The sequence below is a fragment of the Eriocheir sinensis genome, chromosome 59 (assembly GCF_024679095.1).
Source record: "Eriocheir sinensis breed Jianghai 21 chromosome 59, ASM2467909v1, whole genome shotgun sequence".
Lineage (NCBI taxonomy): Eukaryota > Metazoa > Arthropoda > Malacostraca > Decapoda > Varunidae > Eriocheir > Eriocheir sinensis.
In genome coordinates, this window is record NC_066567.1 from 1780398 (window position 1) to 1791135 (window position 10738).

The 10738-nt window shown below is 48.8% G+C and overlaps 1 protein-coding gene across 1 annotated transcript; it reads right to left on the reverse strand.

The window, feature by feature from the left end:
• Window positions 1–763: 763 nt before the first annotated feature.
• LOC126985163 (uncharacterized) lies at window positions 764–3071 on the reverse strand. The gene is made up of 2 exons (XM_050839723.1): window positions 1372–3071; window positions 764–950 (listed from the first exon to the last, which is right to left on the reverse strand). The coding sequence occupies exons 1-2, from the start codon at window positions 3069–3071 to the stop codon at window positions 794–796; spliced, it is 1857 nt and encodes a 618-aa protein (XP_050695680.1). The 3' UTR covers window positions 764–793.
• Window positions 3072–10738: the final 7667 nt, after the last annotated feature.

The window sequence follows — 10738 nt, forward strand, 5'->3', positions numbered from 1 at the left end:
GATGTGGATGATGGTGGAAGAGGGATGAATGTGGATGTTAGACCCATTCTATTGTCATCTTATTGATGTGGATGAGTGGATGCTGAATGCTGGGGACGTCTGATAAATCCTTCTTCTGTAGCTGGTGGATCATGGATGAGGATGACGGTGGAAGAGGGATGAATGTGGATGCTGTGCCGGTCATTTTATCTTCCTAGTGATGTGGATGAGATAAGTGGATGCTGGGGACGTCTGGTAAATCCTTCCTCTGTAGCTGGTGGATCATGGGTGTGGATGATGGTGGAAGAGAGATGAATGTGGATGCTCTTGGTCCTGTTGTCCATCTAATTATGTGGATGATAAAAGTGGATGCTGGAGTCGTCCGCTAAATCCCTTCTTCTTTACCTTCGAGGGATCTCCTCCTCCTCCTCCTCCTCTTCCTTCCTCTTCTTCCCTCTCAGATGTGGAAGCCTTGTGGTGGAGGGAGTGTGGGTTCCTGTGGAGGATTGAAACCCCTTCTGAGTATAAACAAAGTATTAGAATCCAAGAAAAAAAGAGAAGAAAAAGTCAGAATGTTGAGAAAGAAAAAAGGTCAGATTGGAGGTGATGGTGGTGGTGGTGATGATAGTGGTGTTGAACGTGTCTGCCGTGGTGATGATTTGGTGTATATATGGTGATGAAAGACTATTATTATTATTACTATTATTATTATTATTACTACTACTACTACTACTACTACTACTACGACCACTACCACTACTACTACTACTACTACGTACGACTACTACTACCACTACTACTACTACTACTACTATTATCTTACAGTCGTTTTTAAGTCGTCCATGGAAAGCCAGTCGTCCATTCCTCTTGAAATTGGTCGCGGTGTTGAGGTGGAGGTGAGTGGAGGTGGTGGTGGTGATGTGCTGTTCTTCCACCTCCACCAGGGAACTCCACACTCCGCCACAAGGATGCTGGTGGTGGTGATGGTGGAGTTGATGGTGGAGTTGATTAGTTGTATTGTTTTTTGTTTCTCTCTCTCTCTCTCTCTCTCTCTCTCTCTCTCTCTCTCTCTCTCTCTCTCTCTCTCTCTCTCTCTCTCTCTCTCTCTCTCTCTCTCTCTCTCTCTCTCTCTCTCTCGCTATAAAGAAAAGGGAGGAAGAAAAGGAAAGGAAGAGAGAGAGAGAGAGAGAGAGAGAGAGAGAGGGGGAAGGAAAAAAGAGAGAGAGAGAGATGAAGAGGCATACTCACTCACTCACTCACTCACTAACTCACACACTCACTCTCTCACTCACTCACTCTCACTCACTCACTAACTCACACACTCACTCTCTCACTCACTCACTCATTCACTCACTCACTCGCTCCCTCCCCCTCACTCACTCACTCACTCACCTCTCCATGACCGCCCTGTAGACCGTCATCCCGAAGACATCCTCACTGAGCTCCCGTCCCATTAAGTGATTCAGCATCCTCAACAAAGTCACTCCACAGGGGGCGCCGCCGAAGACCCCCATGGACGGCAGCGGGGGGCGTGAGGGGGGCCGGGGGGACGAGGAGGAGGAGGAGGAGGAGGGGGTCAAAGTGTGGGGGAGGAACGGGAATGGGCGAGGAAGGGGTCGGAAGGGCGGATGGCGATTGGAGATTGTCGGGAATTTGTTAGGTGGTGGTGATGGGGTGGTGTTGAGAGGCGGAGGTGATTGGAGGTGAGGGTTTGTGGAGGTGGAGTTCAGTGGAGGAGATGAGGGAGGAGGAGATGAAGATGCTGTAGAAGGAGGAGAGAAAGAAGATGCTGGAGAGAAATTAGGAGATGAGTTTGAAAGGGATGCTGGGGAAGGAGAGGAGAGAGATGAAGATGCTGAGGAAGGAGGAGATAAAGAAGATGCTGAAGATAAATTAGAAGGAGATGAGTTTGAAAGGGATGCTGGTGAAGGGGAGGAGAGAGACAAGGAAGGAGGAGAGAGTGAAGATGCTGAGGATGAGTTCGAGAGAGAGGAGAGGCTTGTAGAAGAGAGGGAATCATTATGAGACCTTGTAGAAGAGATTGGATTGACAGGGGAGCTTGTAGAAGAGAAATAGTCAACAGTAGAGCTTGTAGAAGAGAAAGCATTGACAGGGGAGCTCGTAGAAGAGAAATACGGGATAGGAGAGCTTGTAGAAGAGACAGAATTGACAGGGAAGCTTGTAGAAGAGAAAGCATTGACAGGGGAGCTCGTAGAAGAGAAATACGGGATAGGAGAGCTTGTAGAAGAGACAGAATTGACAGGGAAGCTTGTAGAAGAGACGAGGCCAACAGTAGAGCTTGTAGAAGAGACATAATCAACAGGAGGACCCGTAGAAGAGATATCATTGCCAGGGACACTTGCAGAGGAGAAGGAATCCATATCAGAAGGCCCCGTAGAAAAGGTCTTAGGGTAGGGTCGTTTGTCATGGCTCGGGCGTCTCTTCAACTCCCCTTCCGACCTTATTAGCGAAGGGTCAGAGGCGGGAGGGACAGGGACGAAGAATCTAACACCATTCTTCTTGATGATAATGGTGGATCGAGGTGGTGGTGATGGTGGTGGGTGATGTTGAGAGCTCGCTGTGGTCGTTGGAGGTGGTGGTGTTGATGGTACGTGGTGTTGGGAGGGTTCTAGGCTTCGTGGGGTTCCTAGAGGTGGTGGTGGTGATGATAAGTGGAGTTGAAAGTGGTGTTCGTGGTGTTGAGAGCTCGTTGGAGGTGATGGTGTTGATAGCACGTGGTGTTGAGAGCCCGCTGGAGTTGCCGGACGAGGTGGTGATGACTTGGAGTGGTGTTGAGACTGGTACTGGTGGTGACTTTCCGGAGCTTGAGTCGAGGTAGAATGACCAAGTGGTGATGACATTGGTGTTGAAGATGGTAATGAACTTGGTGATGGTGGTGATGAAGGTGTTGAGGGTGGTGATGAAGGAGGTGATGACATTGGTGTTGAAGATGGTGATGAACTTGGTGATGGTGGTGATGAAGAAGGTGATGAAGGTGATGAAGGAGGTGATGAAATTGGTGAGTCATCCCTTCCATTCCCTTCCTCCAACAAGTCTTCCGTAAATATCTTTGGAAGGGAAGGGAAGAGCATTGTGGCGGATACAGGAAGAGTGGAGGGAAGGGAAGGAGGAAGAGGGAGAGAAAGGAGAGGAGAAGAAGAGGAGGAAGGAAGGGAATCGACACTAACTCCCTTTTCCTTCCCTCTCAAGTTCAAGTTCAAGTTCTTCCCTTCCAAATCTTGAGATGGTGGTGTTGAGATAGTGGTGGTGGTGATGGGACTGGTGATGATGGTGGGTGCTGGGATGGTGGTGGTGTTGGCGGTGGTGGTGGAGATGGTGGTGGTGGTGAAGGAGGAAGAGGAGGAGGAAGAAGAGAAAGATTGCAACAAAAGCGATATCAAAGAAGTTGGTGTTGAAAATGGTGTTGAAGGTGGTGATGGTGTTGATAGTGGTGGTGATGGTGTTGATAGTGGTGGTGGTGGTGGTGGTGTTGGCAGGGGCGGAATTTTCACCCACACAACACCATCTGATCCTCTTTTATGCTGAGTCGATGCTGAGTGCTGAGTCGTGCTGATGGGAGTGCTGACGTCATCTGAGCTTCCATTCGTGAGGTGCTGGCTAATGCTGACTCCCTTCCCGGTGGTGCTGACGTCGTGCTGATCAGAATATGAAGACGCTGAGCTCGTGTTTCCTGTATTTATGACTTGCTGACTTCTGATGCTGACGTTATGCTGATTATGCTGCTGATGAGGTGAATGCGTAGATGCTGAGTTCGTATTTCCTGTATTTGCTGAGTGCTGACTTCCACTGGTGCTGAAGTTGCTATTACTCCTGGGTTGCTGACTTACACGAGTGCTGACGTTATGCTGATCAGAAGAATGAGTGACCTCTGACCTCGTTTTCCGTGCATATATATTATTTTTAGGGGGTTGCTGACTTCCTCGAGTGCTGAGTTGACTGTATATGCTGACGTTGTGCTGATATCGGTGCTGATCGGACGAATATGTGACCTCTGACCTTGGTTTTCCTGATTGCTGACTTCCATGAGTGCTGAGTTGACTGCTGTTGCTGACGTTGTGCTGATATCGGTGCTGACCAGACGAATCTATGACCTCTGACCTTGTTTTTGAGGGTTGCTGAGTTCCATGAGTGCTGACGTTATGCTGATTTCGGTGCTGACCAGATGAATATATGACCTCTGACCTTGTGTTTCTGGGTTGCTGAGTTCCGTTGGTGGATGCTGGATGCTGTGGATGAGGAGCTACGTGGATGAGTGGATGCTGGATGACGGGTGACGTGGGTGGATGTTGGGTGGTGTGGAAGGCGCCGGTGGATGGATGTGGTTGGGTTAAATGTGGTATGGATGTCTCCCGGGTGATGTTGAGGGCGTGGGTGAGTGAGTGGTGGGTGATGGGCGTGGGTGAGTGCCCCCCGCCCACGCCCACCACCGCGTAACACCACCCCATCACCACTGCGTACCACCGCCACCACCACCACCACTGACAACACCAATCACACCTCCGATGCTTTAGATTCGGGGTTTGTGTGAGAGAGATTTTCATTATTATTATTATTATTATTATTATTATTATTATTATTATTATTATTATTGTTGTTGTTGTTGTTGTTGTTTTCTTTAATCTTATCTTATTATTTCACCTTTCTTTCTTTCTTTCTTTCTTTCTTTTTGGTCTCGTTTCTTTTATCCCTCCTCTCTCTCTCACTTTCTCTCTTTCTCTCTCTCTCTCTCTCACTCTCTTTCTTTCTCTCACTTTCTTTCTCGCTCTCTTTCTCTCACTTTCTTTCCCTCACTCTCTTTCTCTATCTCTCTTTCTCTCTCACTCTCTTTATCTCACTTTCTCTCTCTCACTCTCTTTCTTTATCTCATTTTCTCTCTCTCTTTATCTCATTTTCTCTCTTTCTCTCACTTTTTCTTTCCCTCTCTTTCTTTATCTTACTTTCTCTCTCACTCTCTTTATCTCACTTTCTCTCTCTCACTTTCTCTCTCTCTCACTTTCTTTCACTTTCCTTCATTTCTCTGTCCACTTTTTTTCTCACATTGTTAATTATCACTTTCGCTCCTTCGTCTAGTTTTCTCTATTTTCTTTCTTTCTTTCTTTCTTTCTTTCTCTTTCTATTCACCTCTCTCCTCTATGTCACTTCTCTCTTCCTTCCTTCCTTCCTTCCTTTCTTCTTTCCTTCCTTCCTTCCTTTCTTCTTTCCTTCCTTCCTTCCTTCCTTCCTTCCTTCCTTTCTTCTTTCCTTCCTTCCTTCCTTCCTTCCTTCCTTCCTTCCTTCTTTCCTCCAACAGATCTTCTTGTAGGGAGAGAATGCGCTCCTTCCTTTCCTCCTCTTCCAAGTATACTCAGAGAAGAAATGGAGGAGGAGGAGGAAGAGGAGGAGGAGGAGGAGGAGGAGGAGGAAGAGGAGGAGAAAAAATGTGAACTGCGAGAGGAACTGATTTCAGGAGGAGGGTGGAGACCTTCCTCCTCCTCCTCCTCCTCCTCCTCTTCTCATGGAATCGCTCACTGTAACTTCTTAATACATGCAAGATACGCGCCACTGAGGAGGAGGAGGAGGAGGAGGGAGGAGGAGGAGGAGGAAGCAAGGGCGTGAGCAGAGTTGGGAGGAAAAATGAAGGAGGAGGAGGAGGAGGAGGAGGCAGCATTAATAGATTCACTGCTTCGCTATGGGTGAGAGGTAATGAGGGAGGAGGAGGAGGAGGAAGAGGAGGAGGAGGAGGAGGTAACGGAGGGGCTCTCACCTCTTAACACCTGGCTGCCCTTCTCCTCCTCCTCCTCCTCCTCCTCCTCCTCTTCCTCCTCTTTTATCATCTCCACCTCTCCTCCTTACCTAACCCACGCCCTCCTCCTCCTCCTCCTCCTCCTCCTCCTCCTCCTCCTCTTTAATACGATAGACACTTAAGATAAAGTTATTAAGAAAAAGTTAAGTAAATTTCTAAGTAAAGTTCTTCATATTTTCTTGTAATTCCTTTTTCGTGGGAGTTTTTTTTTTCTACTTCCTCTTCTTCTTCTCCTCCTTTGTCTTCTTCTCTTCCTTCTTCCTCTTCTCTCTCTTCTTCTTATGCTTCTCTTCCTTCGTCTTCTTCTTCTCCTCCATCTTCCTCTTCTTCTTCTGCGGTTCCGATATCTCCTTCTTCTTCCCTTTCTCTCTCCCTCTCTTCGTCACTGGTTCGGGTTTTCTCTCAACTCTCCTCCTCTTTCCTCCATTTACTTGCTGGGGTGGAGGTAACTTTCTCTTCCCTCCTCTCTCCATCTCTCCCTTGGCTCGTTTCCTCCCTTGTATACTTTCCTCCCTTTCTTCTTTTTCTCTCTCCATTTTCCTTTTCTTTCCTCCATCTTTTTTCTCTCCCTTCCCTTTCTTTCCTGCAGGTGGTTTAAGCTTTCCTTCTCTCCTTCCTCCCTTTTCCTTCTTCTCCGTTTCTTCCTCCTCCTCTTTTTTATCATCGTCTCCCTTCCCTTCTTCCCTATCCTTCTCATCCTTCATTTTCTCTCGTTTCCCATTTTCTATGTCTCGAGATTTGCCTCCCTTCCCATTTTCTGTGACTTGTGGCTCCGTTTTCTCTTTCTGTACGGGTTGAGTTTCCCCTTCCTTCCCTTTTTCTGTGACTCGTGGCTCCGTTTTCTCTTTCCCTCGCTTCCCACTCTCTAAATCCTTCCCATTTTCTGTGACTCGAGGCTCCGTTTTCTCTTTCCCTCGCTTCCCACTCTCTAAATCCTTCCCATTCTTTGTGACTCGCGGTTCTTCGCTAGAGTTCCCTTGGTCCTCCCAGTGCTGTATCAGGTTCTTCACGCCACCTGGAGGTTCTTCGGTGCTGTCTACGGGTTCTGTCTGGCTGTCTATTGGGGCGTCTTCATGGCTGTCTATTGGGGCCCCTTCCTTGCTTGCTAATGGTTCTTTTTGGCTGTCTGTTGCATCTCCTTCCTGGCTGTCCATCGGGGCTTTCTGAGGCCTGGATGCTGAAGGGTTTGAAGAGGAAGAAGGTGGTTTTGAGTCCCCTTCTGTCGACGTAGGTTCGGTTTGGGTAGAAGAAGAGGAGGAGAAAGAAGGGCTTGATTCGCTTTCTGTCTGGGTTTGAGATGTGGAGGAGGAGGAGGAGGAGGAGGAGGAGGAATTGGATTCGCTTTCTGTTTTGCTTTGAGAGGAGAAGGAAGTAGGATTAGATTCACTCTCTTTCTTTCTAGACGGTATAGAGGAGGAGGAGGAGGAGGAAGAAGACTTGGACGATGTTTCCTTGATCATTTCTCCTTTCCTATTGCTTCCTTTCCCTCCCTTTTCTTCCTCTTTCTCTCCTTTCCCTCTCTTCCCTTCCTCTTTCTCTCCTTTCCCTCCCTTCCCTTCCTCTTCCTCTTCTTCCCTTCCCTTCTCTTCCTGAACGCCCCCTCGCCCTCCCCTTCCTTGCCCTCCTCCCCTCCTTCCCCTCCTCTTTATACCTCCTCTCTGCCCCGCTATTCCTCCTCTCCCTTGCCCCCCTATACCTCCTCTTCCCCTTCCTCTCCCTCTTCCTCTTCCTCTTTGTCTAGGTCCTCCTCTTTGACCTCTCTGCATGCCTCCTTCCCTCCCTCTAGAAGTTCCTCCTCTCTCCATTTTCTCTCCAGATGGTATTGAGGTGGAGGAGGAGGAGGAGGAGGAGGAGGAGGAGGAGGAGGAGGAAGATGAGGTAGAGGAAGAAGACGAGGAGGAGAAGAAGGAAGATGACGAGTCGGAGGAGTCGGAGGAGTCGGAGGAAAAATCGGAGAGAGAATCATCATCGGAGTCAGAATCGTAAGAGTCGTAATCGGAACTGGACCAGGAGGAGGAAGGACTGGACAGACAGGAGACGTAGGATACCCCACCGTCAGCCATAGGACTCCAGCTGATATCCTTCGTCTGACTCCTGCAGGATACTTCACAGGTTCCTTCTTTCCCACTACCCAAGGATGTCGTCTGATCCGTTTTCCTCTCTGACGGCGTAGGGCTCCAACTAGTGGTGTCCTTCGAGGTCCTATTGGCGAAGGATTCAGCCTCTTGCCCGATACTGAAGAAGGCGTTGACCGTGCAGAAGGAAGGCACGGTAATTCCCTCTGGCGCCGAAGGACTCCAACTAGTGGTATCCTTTGAAGTCCTACTGGAAAGGGACTCCCCATCTTGCCCGGTACTGTAGGAGGGGTTGCTGGGGATGTAGGATGTCTGTGGGTCCTTCGTTTCCCTCTCTGAAGGCGTAGGACTCGAACTCGTGTTATCCTTCGAGGTCCTATTGGCGAAGGACTCCCCATCTTGCCCGGTACTGTAGGAGGCGTTGCTGGGGATGTAGGATGTCTGTGGGTCCTTTGTTTCCCTCTCTGAAGGCGTAGGACTCGAACTCGTGTTATCCTTCGAGGTCCTATTGGCGAAGGACTCACCCTCTTGCCCGGTATTGTAGGAGGCGTTGCCGGGGATGTAGGATGTCTGTGGGTCCTTCGTTTCCCTCTCTGAAGGCGTAGGACTCGAACTCGTGTTATCCTTCGAGGTCCTATTGGCGAAGGACTCCCCATCTTGCCCGGTACTGTAGGAGGCGTTGCTGGGGATGTAGGATGTCTGTGGGTCCTTCGTTCCCCTCGCTGAAGACGTAGGACTCGAACTCGTGGTATCCTTCGAGGTCCTATTGGCGAAGGACTCCCCATCTTGCCCGGTACTGTAGGAGGCGTTGCTGGGGATGTAGGATGTCTGTGGGTCCTTCGTTTCCCTCTCTGAAGGCGTAGGACTCGAACTCGTGGTATCCTTTGAGGTCCTATTGGTGAAGGACTCACCATCTTGCCCGGTACTGTAGGAGGCGTTGTTGGGGGTGTAGGATGTCCGCTGGTCGGTGTCCTTGCGGGTCGGGTCGGCGGAGGGTCTGGCTTCGTCGGCGTTGGCATCTTCGTGGGTCTGCGTCGAGTCGCCGTCCGCCCCCGACTCCGCCGCCGACCCCGAGCTCTTGGTTACCTCGCTCGCCGACATCGCGTGAGTTGATTGTCTTTGTTGAGGTGAGTTCGAAAATAGTGAGAGAGAGAGAGAGAGAGAGAGAGAGAGAGAGAGAGAGAGACTGTTTTTTATATCTATTTCAAAGTGTAAACAGAACATAATAAAAAAAAGTGAATTTGGAATATGTAAAAAAATAAAAATGAAAATAAAAACAATAAAAATCAGGAAAATAAGGAAAAAAACACGAAATCCATTACATTATTATTATTATTATTATTATTATTATTATTATTATTATTATTATTATTATTATTATTATTATTATTATTATTATTATTATTATTATTATTATTATTATTATTATTATTATTATCATTATTATTACTATTATTATTACTACTATTACTACTACTACTACTAAACCATTACATGACTATCGAGCTGTGTGTGTGTGTGTGTGTGTGTGTGTGTTCCGATACGTACAGGTGTAAACTCTTCCCACATCAATTACAAACTCATTAATTAAACCAGGTAACCAAAATAACAGGTAGGCTCGTAAACAGGTAGACTAATTATCCTCTCAGGTGTGTGTTGCAGGTGATGGTCTCGAACAGGTGTGGATCCGGGCACATCCTTCCCCCGTGGGTCTCGTTCCGGACAGCCACAGGGGCCTTAGCGTCTCCAGCAGGCCCAGGGTATCCTCCGGGGGGTGAACGAGCCAGGAGACGCCCGTGCTGGAGGAAGGAGAGAGAGGTGAGTGAGTGTGAGAGGGAGAGAGAGAGAGAGAGAGAGAGAGGAAGGGGGAGGGGTCTGTTTTTGGGTGGTGGTGGGGGGGGGAGGAGGAAGAGGAAGAAGAAGAATTATATACATTTCCCTTTCCTTCCCTTCCCTTCTTCTCATCTCCTCTCTATCTCTCTCTCTTTTCCTTCATCTTCCCTTCTTCCTCTTTCCATTTTCATCTATTCCCTTTTTTCCTCCTCTCTCCGTCTCTCTCTTCCCCTCCTTTCCTTCTCCCCTTCTTCCTTCCTTTCTTTCCATCTCCTCTCCTTCATCTTCCTCTTCATACCTTCTTCCTTTCCATCCCCTTCCCTTCCTATCTCCATCCCCTCATCATTCCCTTCTTCCCCCTTCAGTACTACCCCCTTCACTAACCTGACGAGGGGGAAGGCGAAAGCAGCGAGGCCCCCCAGCTGGTCACTTCGCTCGTTGAGGTCACAGAGGGGTCGTTGGAGGCAGGAGGCGCCGGAGGGGGACCATTTGTAAGGGGCAAGATGAAGAGCTGCGTTGACCAGGGAGGAGGTGAGGCGTGCGAACTCCTCCACCTCCCGAAGAAGTGGGGAGGAGGAGGAGGAGGAGGGGGACGGAGAAGAGAAGGAGGAGGGTTTTAAAGTAATGTTTGGAAGGTTATTAAAGTGGTCTAGTTTATCGAGATACAATGCTTTACGGAAGAACATGTTATCGAAGAATCCTCCTCCTTCTCCTTCTTCTTCCTCTTCTTCTTCTCCTCCACTATCAACTTCATCATCTTCTTCCTTGGTCTGCTCTTCCTCCTCATCATCATCTTTGTTCTTCTTCGCGACTTCAGTCTCAGCTTCGAAGTCAAAGAAACTCGTCACAGCGTCCAAGAATGGCAACTTGGAGGAGAGGGACCCTGGACTCTGTATCTGCTCATCGGCCCATCGCTCAATCGCCTCGTGGACTTCGGCAGCCACTCTGAAGACCTCGCTGAACCTGTCATCCTCCTGCCAAGCGCCGAAGAGGTCTTTAGCGCGGCGGAGTAACCCAAACGCCAGGGAAGACTGCGAGAGGGAGGAGA

Coding starts and splice junctions, on each gene's coding strand:
- LOC126985163 (XM_050839723.1), bottom strand. CDS start 3,071: ATGCTCTTCCCTTCCCTTCCAAAGATATTTACGGAAGACTTGTTGGAG. Junction 951..1,371: donor TACAGGGCGGTCATGGAGAG/GTGAGTGAGTGA, acceptor CACCACCACCAG/CATCCTTGTGGCGGAGTGTG.